This window comes from Alligator mississippiensis, chromosome 1 (assembly GCF_030867095.1).
Source record: "Alligator mississippiensis isolate rAllMis1 chromosome 1, rAllMis1, whole genome shotgun sequence".
In the NCBI taxonomy this organism is placed as follows: domain Eukaryota; kingdom Metazoa; phylum Chordata; order Crocodylia; family Alligatoridae; genus Alligator; species Alligator mississippiensis.
This window is the reverse complement of record NC_081824.1, coordinates 193,379,168-193,396,116: the sequence shown is the minus strand read 5'-3', so window position 1 is coordinate 193,396,116 and position 16,949 is coordinate 193,379,168. Positions and strand designations below refer to the sequence as shown.

Genomic DNA, 16,949 nt, shown 5'->3' with positions numbered 1-16,949 from the left:
AATGCCTGCAGCTTCCCTTGACTGGTAATTTCATCCTAACTATAAACACATGAATAATCAGTCATTTAAATAATTACAGAATCAACAAGAAACTCACATGCCTGCACCTATATACATTATATGCTCCTGCAGTTAGGCAAGTGGTTGATGACAGCCTCCAGGAGAAAACAAAAGAGCCTTTCAGACCAGACTCATTGCTTTTACCTTCAAGAACAAATTGTATACAGCATTTATAAGCATTGTATGGCCAGAAATCTGATGGGAAAACTGTCACTCAGGGCTAAACCTCCCACAGAACTGACTAGGCTTGAAGCCTCTTCCCCACCTTACACAGAACAACACTTCAGGTGTAAGCTAAATATTCTGTTCAGACCTCCATACAACTAAAAAATGCAACCACAAAAAGCTTCTGTGACAGGAATATGGAGGGTGCAAGTTGAGAAGGAAGAGAGAAAAAATTTACAGAAAACACTTGCTATTCATGGGTTCGGCATTCACAGTTTCAAATATTCGCGAATGCTGAACCCATAACTTAAACACACTTACAGGAGCTTCTCGGGAGCTCCGTGCTTGCTGCCACCAGGCTCCCACCACCACCGCCGGGCTCCCGCCATCGCCAGTACAGCCATGCTCCCCACCCCCAGCCGCGGGGGGAACTGCATTCATGAAAGCAGTGTATTTGCGGATTTCACTATTCACGGGGATCTCCAGAATGTATGCCCTGCAAATGGCAAGGGTCGTCTGTATCAGAAAACAACAGGGTTGCCTCAACTCGATGGGACAGAGAGAAATCCTGGTTCCATAGAAGTCCATGTTAGTCTTGCCATTGGCATCACTTCACCAAGAATTTAATGCACAAAAAGCTGAATATGAACAGGGTTGTATAGACAGGTATTTAACTATGAGTCATCTGCATTCTCTCACATTTCAATACATATTACTGATGATTAAGAAAAAGTGAAAATGGAGTAAGATGCAGGTACTGAGAATACAAGAGTACTATGCAACAGAAAAAAAAGTGACATGAAAAGTAAGGGACTTCCTATGCTGAATTTATGGTAAATTTTCTATTTAAATCAGATCTCTAACGTTAGGCACAGCCTTGATTTTCATAATTTTTTTACTCCTAACAGCATTTCTCTTGTTCAGAGCACACACCTGCCAAAGCTACCTCTGGGCAATACTAGCCCACAAGCTTAATCACTTCTCCACTCCCTTGTAAGGTATTCCCACTTAGAAGCCACCTTCAGAATTAGGACTTCATTCTACAAATCAATGTATTAACACAGAGAAAAAGAGAGCTGTGGGTTTCATAATTTCATAGTAGCTAGGGTCAGGAGGGGCCTGAACAGATCATCTAGCCTGACCCCCTGCCACAGGCAGGAATGAATGCTGGGTTCACAAGACCCTAGGCAGGTGATCATCCAACCTCCTCTTGAATTTGCCCAAGGTAGGGGTGAGGACCACTTCCCTGGGAAGTTGGTTCCAGATTTTGGCCACCCTAACTGTAAAATATTGCCTTCTGATCTCCAACCTAAACCTATTCTCCATCAGCTTATGACCACTGTTCCTTGTCACCCCAGGTGGTGCTAGGGAGAAAAGGGCTCTGCCTATTTGCTGTTGATCTCCCCTGATGAGCTTGTAGGTAGCCACCAGGTCCCCCCTCAGCCTCCTCTTGCTGAGGCTGAACAGGTTAGGGTCCTTCAGTCTCTCCTCGTAGGGCCTGTCCTGCTGCCCTCTCACCAAGCTGGTGGCCCTCCTCTGAACCCTCTCCAGGCTGACCATATCCCTTTTGAAGTGCAGCGCCCAGTACTGGACCCAGTACTCCAGCTGAGGCCTGACCAAAGTCGCATAGAGGGGGAGTATCACCTCTCTGGACCGGCTTGAGATGCACCTTTGGATGCATGACAAGGTATGGTTGGCCTCGCTGGCTGCGGTCTGGCATTGGCGGCTCATGTTCATCTTGGAGTCAATAATGACTCCGAGATCCCTTTCTGCCTCTCTGCTTTCAAGAAGGGAACTCCCCAGCCTGTATGTATGCTGTGGATTCCTTCTCCCAAGGTGCAGCACCCTGCATTTGTCTACGTTGAACCCCATCCTATTCTTGTCTGCCCACTTTTGTAGTCTGTCTAAATCTAGTTGCAGCCTCTCTCTCCCTTCAAGTGTGTCCACCTCGCCTCACATCTTAGTGTCATCAGCAAACTTGGACAGTGTGCTTTCTACCCTCTTGTCCAAGTCGCTTATGAAGATGTTAAACAGTGCGGGCCCGAGGACCGAGCCCTGGGGGACCCCACTGCTCACATCTCGCCTGGTTGAGTACAACCCGTCCACCACTACTCTCTGGGTGCACCCCATCAGCCAATTTTTTACCCATACAACTGTGCAGGCATCAATGCCACAGTCACTTAATTTATTGATGAGGATAAGGTGAGGGACAGTGTCAAAGGCCTTCTTAAGGTCTAGAAAGACTACGTCCACAGTGACACCATCATCCAAGGATTTAGTTACTTGGTCGTAAAAGGCAATCAGGTTGGTCTGGCAGGACCTGCCTTTGGTGAAGCCATGCTGATTGCCTCTGAGCATGATCTCCCCTGCAGGCCCCCACAGATATCCTCCTTGATGATCCTCTCCAAGAGCTTCCCAAGCACTGAGGTGAGGCTTACAGGCCTATAATTACTTGGGTCCTCCTTCCTCCCCTTCTTAAAAATAGGGACCACATTAGCCAGTTTCCAATCCCCCAGCACCTGGCCAGATGACCACGAAAGCTCAGAGAGCCGGGCCAAGGGCTCCGCGATGACCCCTGCCAGCTCCCTCAACACCCTTGGGTGAAGGGCATCTGGACCTGCAGGTTTAAAAATGTCTAGCCCTTCCAGAAGATCCCTAACTACATCTGCACTGACTGAAGGCTTGATAGAGCTATCCCCAAGATTGTCCCTACCTCTGGTAGGTGGGATATCCTGGTCCCTGTTCAGGAAAACAGAGGCAAAGAAACTGGTAAAAATATAAGCTTTCTTGTCTGGCATGGCCACCAGATTACCATTTGTGTCTTGCAGGGGCCCTACACTGCCTGGTGCCCTCTTCTTGCTCCCAATGTACTTGAAGAAGGACTTTTTGTTGTCCTTAATCCTGGACACTAGCCTGAGTTCCATCTCTGCCTTGGCCTTGGGTTCTTGCACAACATTATAATGTCCGTTTATAAACACCATTCTTTAAAAAAAAAAAAAAAAAGTCAAGCAAAAGCAGTACTAAGTGGCTAATAAATATTTTTTCCCTCAGTTGCAATGTGTCACTACTTCAATATCTGGCAATTCAAACCTGCCACTTAAAGCTTCCAGCAACCCATTCCCCTGGGGGCTTTTCGGAGGGGTAATGCACTTAAAATAAACTACAAAGCTTGATACTGATTTAATTATCACAACTTAAGCAACATAAACAATGGACATGTTGGAAGTGCTGCTGAAAACTAACTTGGATGTAAACTACTACTGTTGGCTCCCTTTCTCAAAAAAACAGAATGTGAACATCTACTTAAGCATCACACTAATACTACATGCCAGTCATTAATACTATGCCAGTTACTTGCAGATTAACCTACTAGCAGAGAAACTTTACACTGATACAGATGTAACATTATTTTCTGAATTTGACGAAGTTAAAGCATTTTGAAATTATTCTGTGTTAGAACTTGAGATCAGAATGTACTTTTTCTCTTTCAGATTGAAAATGGAAAAAATTGAGCTCATGGCACATTATGCATATCGACCAGTAATACCAGACAGCGGCTCTCAGATTTGGAAGTTGATATCTGATGCCATACGAAAGAGTTCTTTCAGATTGGTTGACAACCCTATGCTCCCTAAAAATAAGTTACCTGCTCTTCTGTGGCCCCCTGGAATGAATAATCACTATCTGGCCTGGAGTGTCTAAAGAAATTCCAAACTATCCCCTGGCACTGCCTGTCACATGGCTCAAAGTCACTTTTTACTCCACAAAACACCAACCCACCAATAAATCCTTTAATTCACATCTTAAGAGAATATTTTATGGGCACTATTCCAAAAAAGAATAATAATAATAATAATAATAATGTAACAGAAATCCAAAATAATAATGTAAATAGAAACACACATGCAAGTACCATTTAATGAGCCCCTCAGCTGTCATTAAGTCTCAGGGACAAAGCAGAAAAGAAAGGGATATTTAAAATATATTTCTTTGACTATTAAACTGAAACTTCTGTTATGATGCTCATTAACAAAGAAAACACAGGGCCACCCCCACTTAGGCCATTTTTACAAGATCATTTTCATACATCCACACTTTAAGATGCCTAAATAATCATAGCAGAAGAGCTCATATCACATTTGTAATTCCAAGCATAATCCACGTTTGTTGGTTTGGGACATGTGGGACCCAACCTGCAAGGGATCCAGCCCGCAGACCAGTCCTGTGTCACTCATTCAGCCCACAGGGACAAAAGGCTGAATAACACTATTAAATTATCATGCCTGTTTTGGTCTGCTTCTGAGGGTATTTCCTTTGTGATGTCTCATCATTAAATAGCATTTATTTTTAATGGCATCAGCTATTTCTATAAGGTGCTGGTCTACCCTGCCTTCTGCCTAATGTTTCTAAATTAGTAAGTATACAACACAAAAACAATTCACTACTCTCTGGAGATAACCAGCTCCCCTAATCTACACCAATATTTCTTTATAGTTCCCTCTCCAAAATTAGTGTATATAGTCAAGATATACTTTGTTTAGCTAAAATCTCCAAATAATAGAGACTGCAGCCAAAATAACATGACTATAAAGATCCCAGCTCAAAACAAAAGTTATATCCCTAGAACACAAATAACAGCTACACCATCAAGACTGATGCTATCTGTATAATTATGTATCTGTCATTTTATTTATTTACAAATAACATATAAAATAATATATGATAGACACACACATGCATGCAATAGATATACATACAGGCTTTGAATTACAGCTAGAAGTTTGAGTAGTTACATCAGGTTAAAAATGACCCCCTGATCTAAATCAGTAGTCAGACAGGTGCTGGGAGCCTGATCTAAGGTAAGTTGGGGGAGAGGCCAGTAGGTTGGGGGTCTAGTGGGGGAGCCTGGAGAACTGGTGGGGCTACTGGGGTCTATAGAGGGGATTGGCAGGATCAGAGAGGTGCTCCAATCCTGCCAATCCTATCCCACCCACCCCCCCCCAACCCTCACAATACCACTGAACAACCCCCAATCCCACAAACTCTTCCCAGGGCCAGTTTTATCAATGTTAATTGGTCCCTGGAGCCTGACTGAAGTAAGTTGGGGTGGATGGAAGAGTCAGTCAGATTGTGGGAATGACAGTTTTGCAGGATAGGGGATTTGCAGGATTAGGGGTTTTCCCCACCGCCTACCAAGGGCTATTTTTAGCTCCCTAACCTTCTCACCCCCAGACAAACAACACCCCCAAGCAAACCAAGGCCCACCCCAATCCCATCGACCACCCCCACCCCAACTTACATCAGTCGGCTCCAAGCACCAGCAAACATGGTAAAACCAGCATTGAGAGTGGCTTGTAGAATATGGGGCTTGGTGGGCTCAGGGTGGGGAGGGGTGCTGGCTGGCCCACAAGGGGAGTGGGTAGGAAAAATGGAGCCTTGGGGCTGGTGCCAGCAGCTGCACTTTTCCAGCCCCATGACTACACTGAGAATGCTTACAGAAGTTTAGTTAAATCAGTTTACTTATACCTGATTTTAGTACGCCTCTGAGGTATAGGTAAATTGGATCGGGTCAGCCATTTTTTAACCAACCTAACTTTCCTGGAACTTCTGCACAGTTCGCACTTAAATCGATCTAACTAGGGATCTAAATGTAAGGTCTGTACTTGGGCAAACTAAATTAGATTGGATAGCCATTTTTAACACAATTTAATTTCCCCTTAACCTCCCTGAACATCTGTACATACCCATAATTATACGGAGGGGGGTGTGTGTGTGTGTGTGTGTGTGTGTGTGTGTGTGTGTGTGTGTGTGTGTGTGTGTATACACATGCATGTGCATGTGTGTATACACTTGTGTGTGCATGTGTATGGCTTATATTTGAAAAGGTTCAAAACCAAAACAATAAAATATTTCAATGGGGCAAGAAAAAGTGTGTGAAAAAAGAAAAAAATCACAGGAGAAATACCATGTGATCTGCCTCACCTCATTTTTGCATAAAATTATCCTGTAATTCTTAACTGTCTACATATTGCAGCTCTAGACTATTTGTGGATATGCAGAGGAAGAGCTTGTATCAGGTTTGGTTGAAAATTTCACAGACCAAGAGACAGAGAAAAATTCTGAACAAAATACTGATGTGTAGTCAGTAAAAGGATACCAAGTAAATCTTAGCTTCAAATTAAATGCTTCTCCTAGCTCTAAACAATGTTTTATGTAGCTTCACCCAAGCCGTATATAATCCAGTCCACTAAAAAGTGATTAAGAATGATGTTTATAATAAAAATAATTATTTTAAATTAAAAATATTCCATTGCCCTTAAGATAACAGAAAAAAAATTACTAGGTAAAAGATACATCTTCACAGCCTAAAGCAAATGTAATAAGGTATAGTATTAACCTAATGTACAGAAAATCCAAAGGTCTTATTTATGTAAGCAATGTTATCAAGTCTAAACAAGCTAAATACATAGTTTTATTACTCAGGTTAATGCACAGTCCAAAAAAAAAAAGCAAAGAGTTTACAAAATTCTCAAACAGATGTTTATATTTTCCATTTGCAAAATAGAGTTTCATTTCTCCATTCCCGTCTCCCCAAGAAATACTATGCATTTTTCACACACTATACATTCACTCAGATAATGGCAAAAATACTTGGGTGGAATTAGTGTGGTGGCAGCCATAATGGTCCAGTAAATGTACAAGAGACAAACATTTTTTATGTATCTTTTACTGGACCAACTATATGGTTGGGAGAGAGGTTTGTCAAAATGTAGGCCACACACTTCCCTTCTGCAACATCTTGTTCCACGAAAAGATAAGACAAAAAAACTCACCTGACCAAAATAGTTTGGCCATCCCAATACTACACTCATATCTATGCACAGACACACTTGACCCTAACAGATCTGACAATGGCATGGGGGCCTAATATCATTACTTTTAAGCATTTTCCATTAAATAACTAGTCACAGGCATTTTTTTCAATATATGAAATGAATTCTAAACCTTTAGAACAATAATAGCAACAAATCATTTTCATAAACTTTTTGACAGTTTAGTCATCAAAAGCTTAAGTACTCAGAAGCAAAAAGATTATAAAGGCAACCCAATAGGGAAGTTTTTCTTTTCCTGAAATTCTTAAAAGAATTTAATATAGCAAGTTTTTGTTCTGTTTTGTTTATCTTGCACACTAGATTCTCAAAACAAGGGGTAGGGGAGGGGGGCTTTAATTAGAGCGGCTCCAGGACAGCCGGTCTAATTAAAACACCATAGTTTTATGTGTATTCAGCATCCTACATTTCAAAACAGCTGGGCGGGGGGGGGGGGGGGGGGGCTTTAATCAAAACTCATTCAACAAGTTTTAGTTAAAACACCCCCACCACCATTTTGAACCACGGGATGCTGACTACACATGACACTGTATCACACAGGAGTGTTCCAATTAGAACACTCAAGCAGACTTGATTAATTGAGTCGGAGCACGTGTATGGGCACCCAAGAATACTGCTGTTCTGGAAATACTGTGAAGCTGCTGTATGGAGTCTCACCTCTCTTCTGTGCTATAACAACAATAGTAAAATGACTGAATTTTGTTTTTATTTTTCTTATAAAAATGATGCATATTTCTGAATTGCTACTAAATCATAATTTTAAACGGGGCAACTTTAGGATTTGAATATAGGCATTGCAAGAATATGAACCACTAACTTTTCTTTGGGTATCTCCTACAGGGTTTATAAAACACACTCAGGGGGAGGTTATACAACTGTAAAATTTCAAAAGTGTCACTGATTTTCTGTTTTTTTTTTAAGAAGATAAACAATATTAGATAAACTGAGCTTTGAAACTTTCCATTGAAGTGATATTCTGCTGTTCTGAGGCCTTATTAAGGTTTTAATAATCCATCTGTTCAAATAAGAAGAAATATGCTAATAGATTTTGGCTAAATCTACTTACCATACATATACTTGAAACATTTTGGAGATTTAAGTTAAAGAGTAAACATTTGCAATATATAGATAGATAGGTAGACAGATAGATATTTAATCTATAAACTGAGAGTGTATACATGCACATTTAACAGTGATCTAAGAATTCTATTTTGCCTAAAATTATTGTTTCACCACAACTATATTGCACTAATTATATGTAAAAATTAAAATTTCCAGGCACCTCTTTTTTTCTATTCCAGTTGGTCATCTCCAAAATTCTAGTACTTCTATGAAGGAATTAGTTTAGCTGTAGCCTAAATATTTCAGTCCACAACACCACATTATCAAAAAGTTTGTCTATTTATATATAAAACCAAGAGATAAAGCTTAAAATAAATATGCAAATTATAATGATTTTGGTTAATTTGGGGATATTATATCTAGCATAGAACAATGAGATGCCTGTATTAAAATGACTTCCTCATTGCCATCAGCTTGATACAGAACTCTGCTGAATTTCAAAGTTCTGAGTAACCATATGCTCTGTTTTGTGAAAATCAATTTATTATCTTCAACAAAAGATCCCTGAAGTTCAATAGCATCTTGCTCTGTGCCTTCCAAAGAAGAAAACAAAACAGTGTGGGTTGGGAAAGTGTTAACCTGCCTAACTTTACTATTACAGTTTTGTATGTTTGAGATTTCTGACTCAACTAAATATGCAAGCATTGGTACTGTTCTGCTATTAATTATATATTTAATACACACTTTTTCATTTTAAAACAAATCCCCTCAGTCATGATTCTAACATTATTTTAGATTAAAACTAGTGGAGAAAATTAAATAAAGAGCTCATTAATTTTTTTGTATCTGTATACTTTCTCCATTTAGCTCAGATTACCTTGACAATGAAAAAATTAAAAAAGTATTACACTTGTATTTACAATCAGTTTCATTATGTGTGTGTATATATATTTTCCAAACAATGAAGATGGATATTGCAGTCCAAACCAAAATATTTTTCATCTAAATTCAAATGAAATCATGAAAAAATAATTTAGCCAAACATCAGTTATGACTTTAGCCAAATTAGGGGTTTACAAGTAATTGAGAGTCTCCTTAGTTTATCCATTGGGCCTTAACTCTCCAGTCTTCCTAGAGGACTAGGAAACCATGCAAATTTACCTTGATGCATTAAAAAAGTGTTTACACAAGCCCAAAATATAGTAAAACATAAAGAACAACCTAATAAAAAGAAACTAGAACTGTTTTAAATCCCCAACTAGACCAGGAAGAATAGTGGAAGCTAGATTTAAGATGGAATAGCATTTCTAAGTGTGTGCTGCTCTCTGGAACAAAAGGTAGATGGCAATAAAATAATTCATGGTCAGGAGAGTACTGTATTAAATTATGAATAACTACAATACCTTCAAGCAAAGCTAGTGACATACTTTTTCAAAACCTGATTTTCTGCAATAAAGACTGATCTCTCAAACCAGGTTTAGAACATCATATGTTGCCCTACCCCTCTACTTGCAATCAAGAGGTCAAGAAAATAAATCCTCTTACTCACAATGGGGCAACTCCTCTGAGGAAGATAAATTTACTGTTATGTAAATGGTCCACTGAAGAGATACAAGGCCACACAGCCAATTTTACCAAAAGCTAGGAACAACAGCTGTACAAACCTTCGCCGTTGGAGAAAGAACTGGAATTCTCACTATTTGCCTCAAGCAGCAGCACTATCTTAGAAAGTAAATGAAAGGAAATGGAGACCAGATCTGATTTTTCTAAGTGTCAGAGTAATCCAGGAACCAATGTGTAAGAAATCCTGAGAGACAGACAGCTTTATTTGGTGAAGAAGTCTGAAAGCGTTGGGGATAAATAAAAAGGGCAACCCCCTCTTAGAACTAAGGCATCCAACGAAGAAAGGAAGTTTGGGATGGAAAGGAGAGGTCAAGAGGAGCATTGTGACATTCACTAATGGCACATAGCATGAACAGCTATTACAAAAAAAGAAAGATCTTAAAAAATGGGTGGAAAAAGAGAATAAAAAGGCTACATGTACTCAGATTTAGCTATAAATACAGGCCTGTAATCTTTCTCCACTGTCTCTTCCTCAAATTCTACCTTTGTATCTGGTTTGGTCCCTCTCACACACACTGCTATTCTGTTATTAATGACTCCCTGCTCTACCAGCTGTGTCTGCTAGCCGGTCTTGGACCATCGTCTTTTATCTGAATGCCCACACACAAATTGCATAAAGCCCTAAATGAAAAATAGCTCCACTTTTCCAACTTGCTGCAGTGTATTTTTTCTTTCAGTAGCTGATGAAAGGGAAATAAAAAGTTTCCCAAATTCTATGATACATCCAACTAACCGAGCTAAAAACACACTTTTAATTATATTTACAGAGAGGCCCCAATAAAAAGGCAATCAGCAGTGGTTTCATTTAATGTGGCAACTACCTGGTAGAATGATTTCATATATAGTCAATAAACTGAAATCAAGAGAAATAACTAGAGAGCTTTTCTTTCAAAACGACCTGCTTCGATGGTTCTCCTAACTTAATAGCATACTGTTAATTGAAGACCTGGTTCATTTTCCCTGCTACATGGTGAGTGTAGGTACACTGATAGCAATGGAACTAATCCTAAGGAAAGGACTAGACAGGGGAGGGGAGGAAAGTGCTTTAGAGGCAGACAAGGTTAGTGACTGCTGGAAGCCACACTGGAAGGGGAAAAATGAGTTGCTTTTACTTAAGAACTACCACAAATTTTAACTAGCAAGCTCATGACACTTCACAGATGCAAAGAAAACAAGACAAGAAGGATATTTCTGGATAGATACCCAATATAGAAAGGGGAGGAAAAGGAGTGTAGGAGAAGGACTGGCTGAAGGCCAATAGTAAAATATAAAGATTTCCTAGTAATTCATTGTGCAGCTAGGGCACATGGCACAGGAAACAGAGAAGAGAAAGAAAAGGGAGGATTGAAGGTCACTTGGGAAAACATTTGGCAGCTACTCCAGTCACTAATGCTATCACCCCTCTCTACTATGTATTTAGTAAAGGAGGACAGGCACACAAATTCCATACATTGTATAAAAAATTTACACATTACTTTCTAATTCAGTTCTCGGTAATATTAGATAATAGAAACCTTATGTTGCAGCCATTATGGTTTTCTTTCCTCCTCGTTTCTCTGAAGGATATGGCACATTAGAACCCACCTACAAGTTTTGCTGATCCCAAATTACTCTTCTGGTTTGCTCTTAAAGCAGATTCGGATTTAATTAATATATTTTTATTAAAAAAGATAACATTTTAATAAGTTTTTCAATAAAAGTCTGTCTGGACTTCTGGGTACAGACTACCAGGTACAAATGCCTCTAAACATAAGCCTGAATTAGTAAGAATGAGAGTGTGCTTCATTTTATGTTGATGTACTACCATTCTGACAAATCCCCATCACTGGAGAGATTCTATTTAAAAGGAGCGTCTACATGTTGCCATATGGAGACTATGATACGGCACCATGCTTCAGTACTTCTTTTTGGAAGCACTAAAGCATGGCACAGTACAGGTTGTTATTGCACTGTGCATGTGGTGCGTGGTTAAATTTCGCTGCTACGTTGCCATAGCGGCACACTATATAACCGGGGACCGCTATGGCAACCTAGCTGGCAATCATGTGTAGACCCATGTGATCATTACATCGCCACAGAGCACCATACAGCGACATATCACATTGCTGTGTCACCATAGGGCAAAGTGTAGATGTGCCCAGGGTGTACTTAATACTATATTGTCATAACACGTTTGTGATGGACTGAGAAATATGGCTTCTGTCTGTTTGTGTATGATGCCAGAGAGTTCCATCAAAGCAGTTTTTTAATGACACAAGTAACAGTTTTGGAGGAAATGAGAAAAAAATCTGTACATATGGGAACAATTTCTATCTGGGCTTCAGGCAGTTGCAAATGGTGTACTCTTTCCAAAATTAAGTGTGGGATCAAAGGAAAATACATCAAACATTACAGGACCTCAGGCCTACAAGTGGAGTATTGAGTGACCAGTAGGAGACAGCCCACAGAGTGTCAATAAGAGCTAATGGGCCAAGGAAGAGACATACCGAGGCCAGAAAAGCAAGCAGGAGAGCCTGCTTTCCCCTTGCTAGGACTAAGGGTTACTAGGTTTGAGGAGAACTCACAAAAGCAGCAAGAAAAGATTAAAAGTGTACATAAAACTAATGGGTAATGGCTTTTTATTGCTTTTTACCTTTGTACTATATGTTTTAGGTTTTGAAGAAATTCATTATTTATTTATTTATTTGTTTAAAAAATGGTGTATTTGAATAGTTTTAAACAGGCCTTTCTTTGATCTGGAATGAAAGAGCTTACAGGTGGACCTGCTGCGTATACAAAACAAAGAAACAAGGAGCTGCAGATGCAGAGAACCAATCTGAAAGCATTTGGACTGTATACTTCTACCCAGACCGCAGTGCCAGAAGCCGGGCTTATCACTTCATGGGTGCATTTGAAAAGGACTATGAAAAGTGTAAATAAACTCAATTCAATCTGTAATCCTGATGCTGTTGAAGATATTTTATAAACATCCCACCTCTGATTACTCTGCATGATAGTGACCTTCAAAACCCTGTGAAGTTCTGAAACAAGGATTTCAGCATTCTGTTTTAAGAAGAAATTGGCACCTGCCTCCCCTGTGGAGGTTAATTTGTAATAGAATTTAGACTCACATGCAGTAAGTATAAAGTGTTTCAAAAATTATATATAGAGTGGGTTTCTCTGACCTGCTTATTCTCATAAAAGTTTCAACAAGAAAGCCAAAAAAAACCCAAACCACAACAACAAAAACCCAGCTGTGTGTAGTATTTTCAATTGCAAGAGACAAGTTAAAAAGTATTTCTGCATTTTTTTTTTGCTAAAGGGCAAAAATCTGTAATAATTTTTACTTCCAAGATAACGAGAGGAGGCATTAATAGGACAACCTTCCCTGTAACAAGCTTGCATGACTGGCATAGCAAACACGTATACGCAGAAAGTCTAACTAAAGCAGTTTAAATAGCAGAAAACTAACTTTTTTCTCTCTCACCAACTTAAGGTTACCTTGTACCTAACAGTTTGTCTAAAATAAAGATACTGGACCAAATATAAGTTGGTCCAACAAATGGTATCACCCCATAAAATTCTTGCAATTCCTAGTTAAGTTATGACCTTCTTATAAGGTAGTTATTAAACAACTAATTAATATTAGGCCATTATATTTTAAATAGATATATTTAAGATCTTGAACAATTCATACAGCTTTGCAAGCTTACCGCAGATAGATTTTCAGCAAGTGCAATTCACAAATGCTCTCAGTCACAGAAAAAAAAAACAAGCAGCATGACTTGAATAAAAAATAGAATGGTTATATAGTTTCATACTTCAAAGATAAATATTCCAAGAATTTCCTCAACCAAATCCTAGAAAATTGGTATAAATCAATGTTTCCTTGAAAAAAAAAATCAAAGGCCAATTAAGGACGGATGTTAGATTACATTCTATGTGATAAAAAAGCATGTTGAGCTGAGCTGAAGCCTTATTAAATTTTAACACAGTCATGATCACTATGTTTCCATCCTGACCAAACAATGGTAAAAAAAAATTCTGTATCCCATTATTTATGCAAGTGAGATCAGGTTTTATAGGCCTACTGGAGATTAAAGTTCTGCAGTATCTGACCAAAGTCAAATTAATGCCTTAGTAAAATTGCTCATAAAACAAAGACACTTTTAGAATCTGTGTCAAACATTGTATTTCATGTCATTAGAAATAAAAAGCAACTCTCTAACAGTCTTAAACACACTAGGATTCTATGGCTAGTACTTCATGGGTTAAAACAGTATTATTACTCTTCTTTGATATGCTGATCAATTTCCCCACTGAGTAAAGATGCTCATAAATATTAACTGTATCACATTTGCATGTGTCACCCACAGGCACAATTTTTCCTGTTAAAAATGGGAACAGAACCCTTATAATTTCCTCATGTGTCACTTTTTGATCACAAGGCATGAAGTGACCATGAAAATTATTTGAGAAAGTATAGTGTGTCAGGCAGACAGCCAACTTCAAAATAGTGCACTGTTAATTATGGTATACCCGTTTGGTTTGGGCAGATGCCCAAAATGCCAGAGTAGACATTTCAAAAACCTAAAAGGTTAGGATCACACTCAAAAGCATTTTAAATGAGTAACTTTTTCCAGAGAATTGAGAAGGATTTACAATTATTATGGATTTCACAGTAGGAATATGAAACTGAGCTAACAATCAAACCCTTATAGAGACATCAACTCATTTTTAGCAGCTAGACTATATAAATGTATATATATGAACTAGAATGATTTGTCTTTTTATGTATGCTCTTAATCAGGCCATTTTATTCGTATTCAGGATGTTTATTCTTATTATTTTCCGCTGTCTTTAACTGTTCAGATAATGTGATATTCAAGTAAGCTTATCCTGAGTTGCTGTCATTTGAATGAAAATGAAGCATTAATGTGCTCAAATTCTGTAGCTTAAAATACGCACCCACATTTTCAGGAATACCTCCATCTTAAACAAACAAACAAACAAAAAAACCACAACCATTAATTTGGGAAAGTCTTTTACCTTTTTGTTGCAAGTAACTCCTAACAGGATGAGTGATTATCAGAAACTGGGGAAGGGGAGAAATTGATACTTTGAAAGATCTGTATTGCATATCAGTGGGTCAAACCCCCCATTTATCATAGCTTAAGTGAAGTCAGCAGAGCACTGGTAATCCGAATATGTGGCCCAGCATTTCTCTTGTCAGGAGCTCAGCCCCAAGCTTGCAAAACATCCCAGTGCCTTGACAAAGTATGCTTCTGCAGAGCGCTCACTTAAGCAATCGGTTTGTGTGCGTCTTTCCCACAGAAAGAAAAGGCAAGACAAAAAAAAAAACGCCAACAGAAAAATTTCACCTCACCCCCATACATAAATACGTAAGTAAATTTACAAACAGGTGGCAAAGGAAAAAACAATAATAGTACAAGGGCACTTGTAGCTGAAACAGCTTTGATCTGCTTGGCTGCCACGGACCCTACTTCGTGTTGGTGTCCCTTCAACGAGAGCTGAAGGTCCTCTGCGCCCGTAAAACTGTAACTCTGCCGTTGTCTCTGCCCGGCCACTGACCTTTAAATGTCAAATTTCACCGCCATCACAAAGCAAGGCAAGAAGTTGCCTGAGGAAACTGCAGCTCTTTGAGAAACTTCAGGACACGCTTTCTTTTTCTTTTATCTGATCTGTATCAAACCCAAATCACTTCCAGAGCCCAATAGTCAAGTCCCAAAACTTGAATGAGCAAAATCACAGAACCCTTGTGATTCTCTTGGGTGGGCAGAATCACAGAGCCTGAGAAAATGAAGGTTGGGAGGGACTTCAGGACCCCATCTCCCTGCTCCAGGTAGGAGCATCCCCAACTAGATCAACCCTGTGCGGCTCTGCCACCTGGCAAGAATCTTCCCTCCTCGACCTGTGGGTCTGGAGTGCCCAGGTCCAGGCAGGCAGGATGCGTGCAAGCCCCAGGCCCGGTGGCCTCGGGGTTCAGGTGCTGCCCCCTGCCTCAAGCGACCGCGACCCCGCTTGATGGGGCCCGAGCCGCCCGGGGGGCGCGATGAATGGGCCGGGGAAGAAGAGCGGGGCGAACCCGGCAGCGTCACAATGGCAGCGTTCAGAGCCGGGTGCTCCCCGCCAATCCGGCCGCCCCGGTCCCTCCTGCTTGTTACTCGCGTGTGGGCAAAAGCCCCCGGGATCTGCCCGTGCCCGTGCCCTCGCCCCGCACGGCACCCAGTGCCAAACCACCTGCTCGCCCGCACTCTCCCTCCGCTGCAGCGCGGCGGGGGCTACGCGGGGCCCCGCAGGACAGCCCAAGCTCTCGCGCCTCCCGTGCGGGGCAGCCACCTGGCAGCTCGGCTGAGGGATGCGCCCACCGGGGCCCCGCGGCGGAGAGGAGCCGCGGGCAGACACTCACCCAGGCTGCCGGCGAACCCGTCCATCTTGCGTCGGGGCGAGCGGGCGCTGCAGCCCGCGGAGACAGGGGCATGCGCCCGCAGAGCGGCGGCGAGGGGCGCGGGGATACGCTAAGTGGCCCGGGCTCCGCTCCGGCTGCTGCTGCTGCTGCTGCTGCTGCCCAGTCACAGCTCGGCGACCCCGGCGCCGGCTCCTCCTGCCGCTGTCGGGACCGCCCAGAGCGCCCAGTGCTTTCGTGCTTCCGACTCCGCCCGCCTTGGCAGCTCCGGCTTCCCCTGCAGGCCCTCCCCGGAGCCCGCGGGGCTGGTGCTAGGGGCCCCGCTCGGCCCCTGGGCCTGGGGGCTGCCCCCACCCATCCCGGCCTGGCCCCGCTTCTCTTGCCCCTGACTCAGTGATCTGTTCTAGGCGCCCCCCTTGCCCTTAAGTGCTTGCTCCTGTGGGATCTCCCCACCCACCGCTTCCCTGCCTGCTCCTTGCTCAGCCTTCCACATCAGCTCCGCTTTCCCCTCCTGTTCCCTGGGGGGGTGGAAATCTATCCTGGTTTTGTTCGTTTCTTGGGTTCCCCCCCTTTGAAGTGTTGTCGGGGTGTGAGGCAGGCAAGGTTCCTTGGGTAGATGCCATCGCTTCTATTAGACCAACTAAATAGTTGGAAAAATTGTTCTTTGCAAGCTTTCGGGCACCAAGACCCTTCTTCAGGCCAGGAATGCCTCCTGGGGGTGGGGGGCATGGCAGCAGCCAGAG

General features: G+C 41.5%; 1 protein-coding gene across 1 annotated transcript in view; it reads right to left on the bottom strand.

Moving 5' to 3' along the window:
- The window catches only part of EML4 (EMAP like 4), a 232,190-nt gene extending 215,792 nt beyond the window's left edge, over positions 1 to 16,398 (bottom strand). The window contains exon 1 of the mRNA XM_014598136.3: positions 16,210 to 16,398. Within this exon, the coding sequence (XP_014453622.1) occupies positions 16,210 to 16,234 (25 nt within the window). The 5' untranslated portion in view covers positions 16,235 to 16,398. The remainder of the gene's footprint in view (positions 1 to 16,209) is intronic.
- Positions 16,399 to 16,949: the final 551 nt, after the last annotated feature.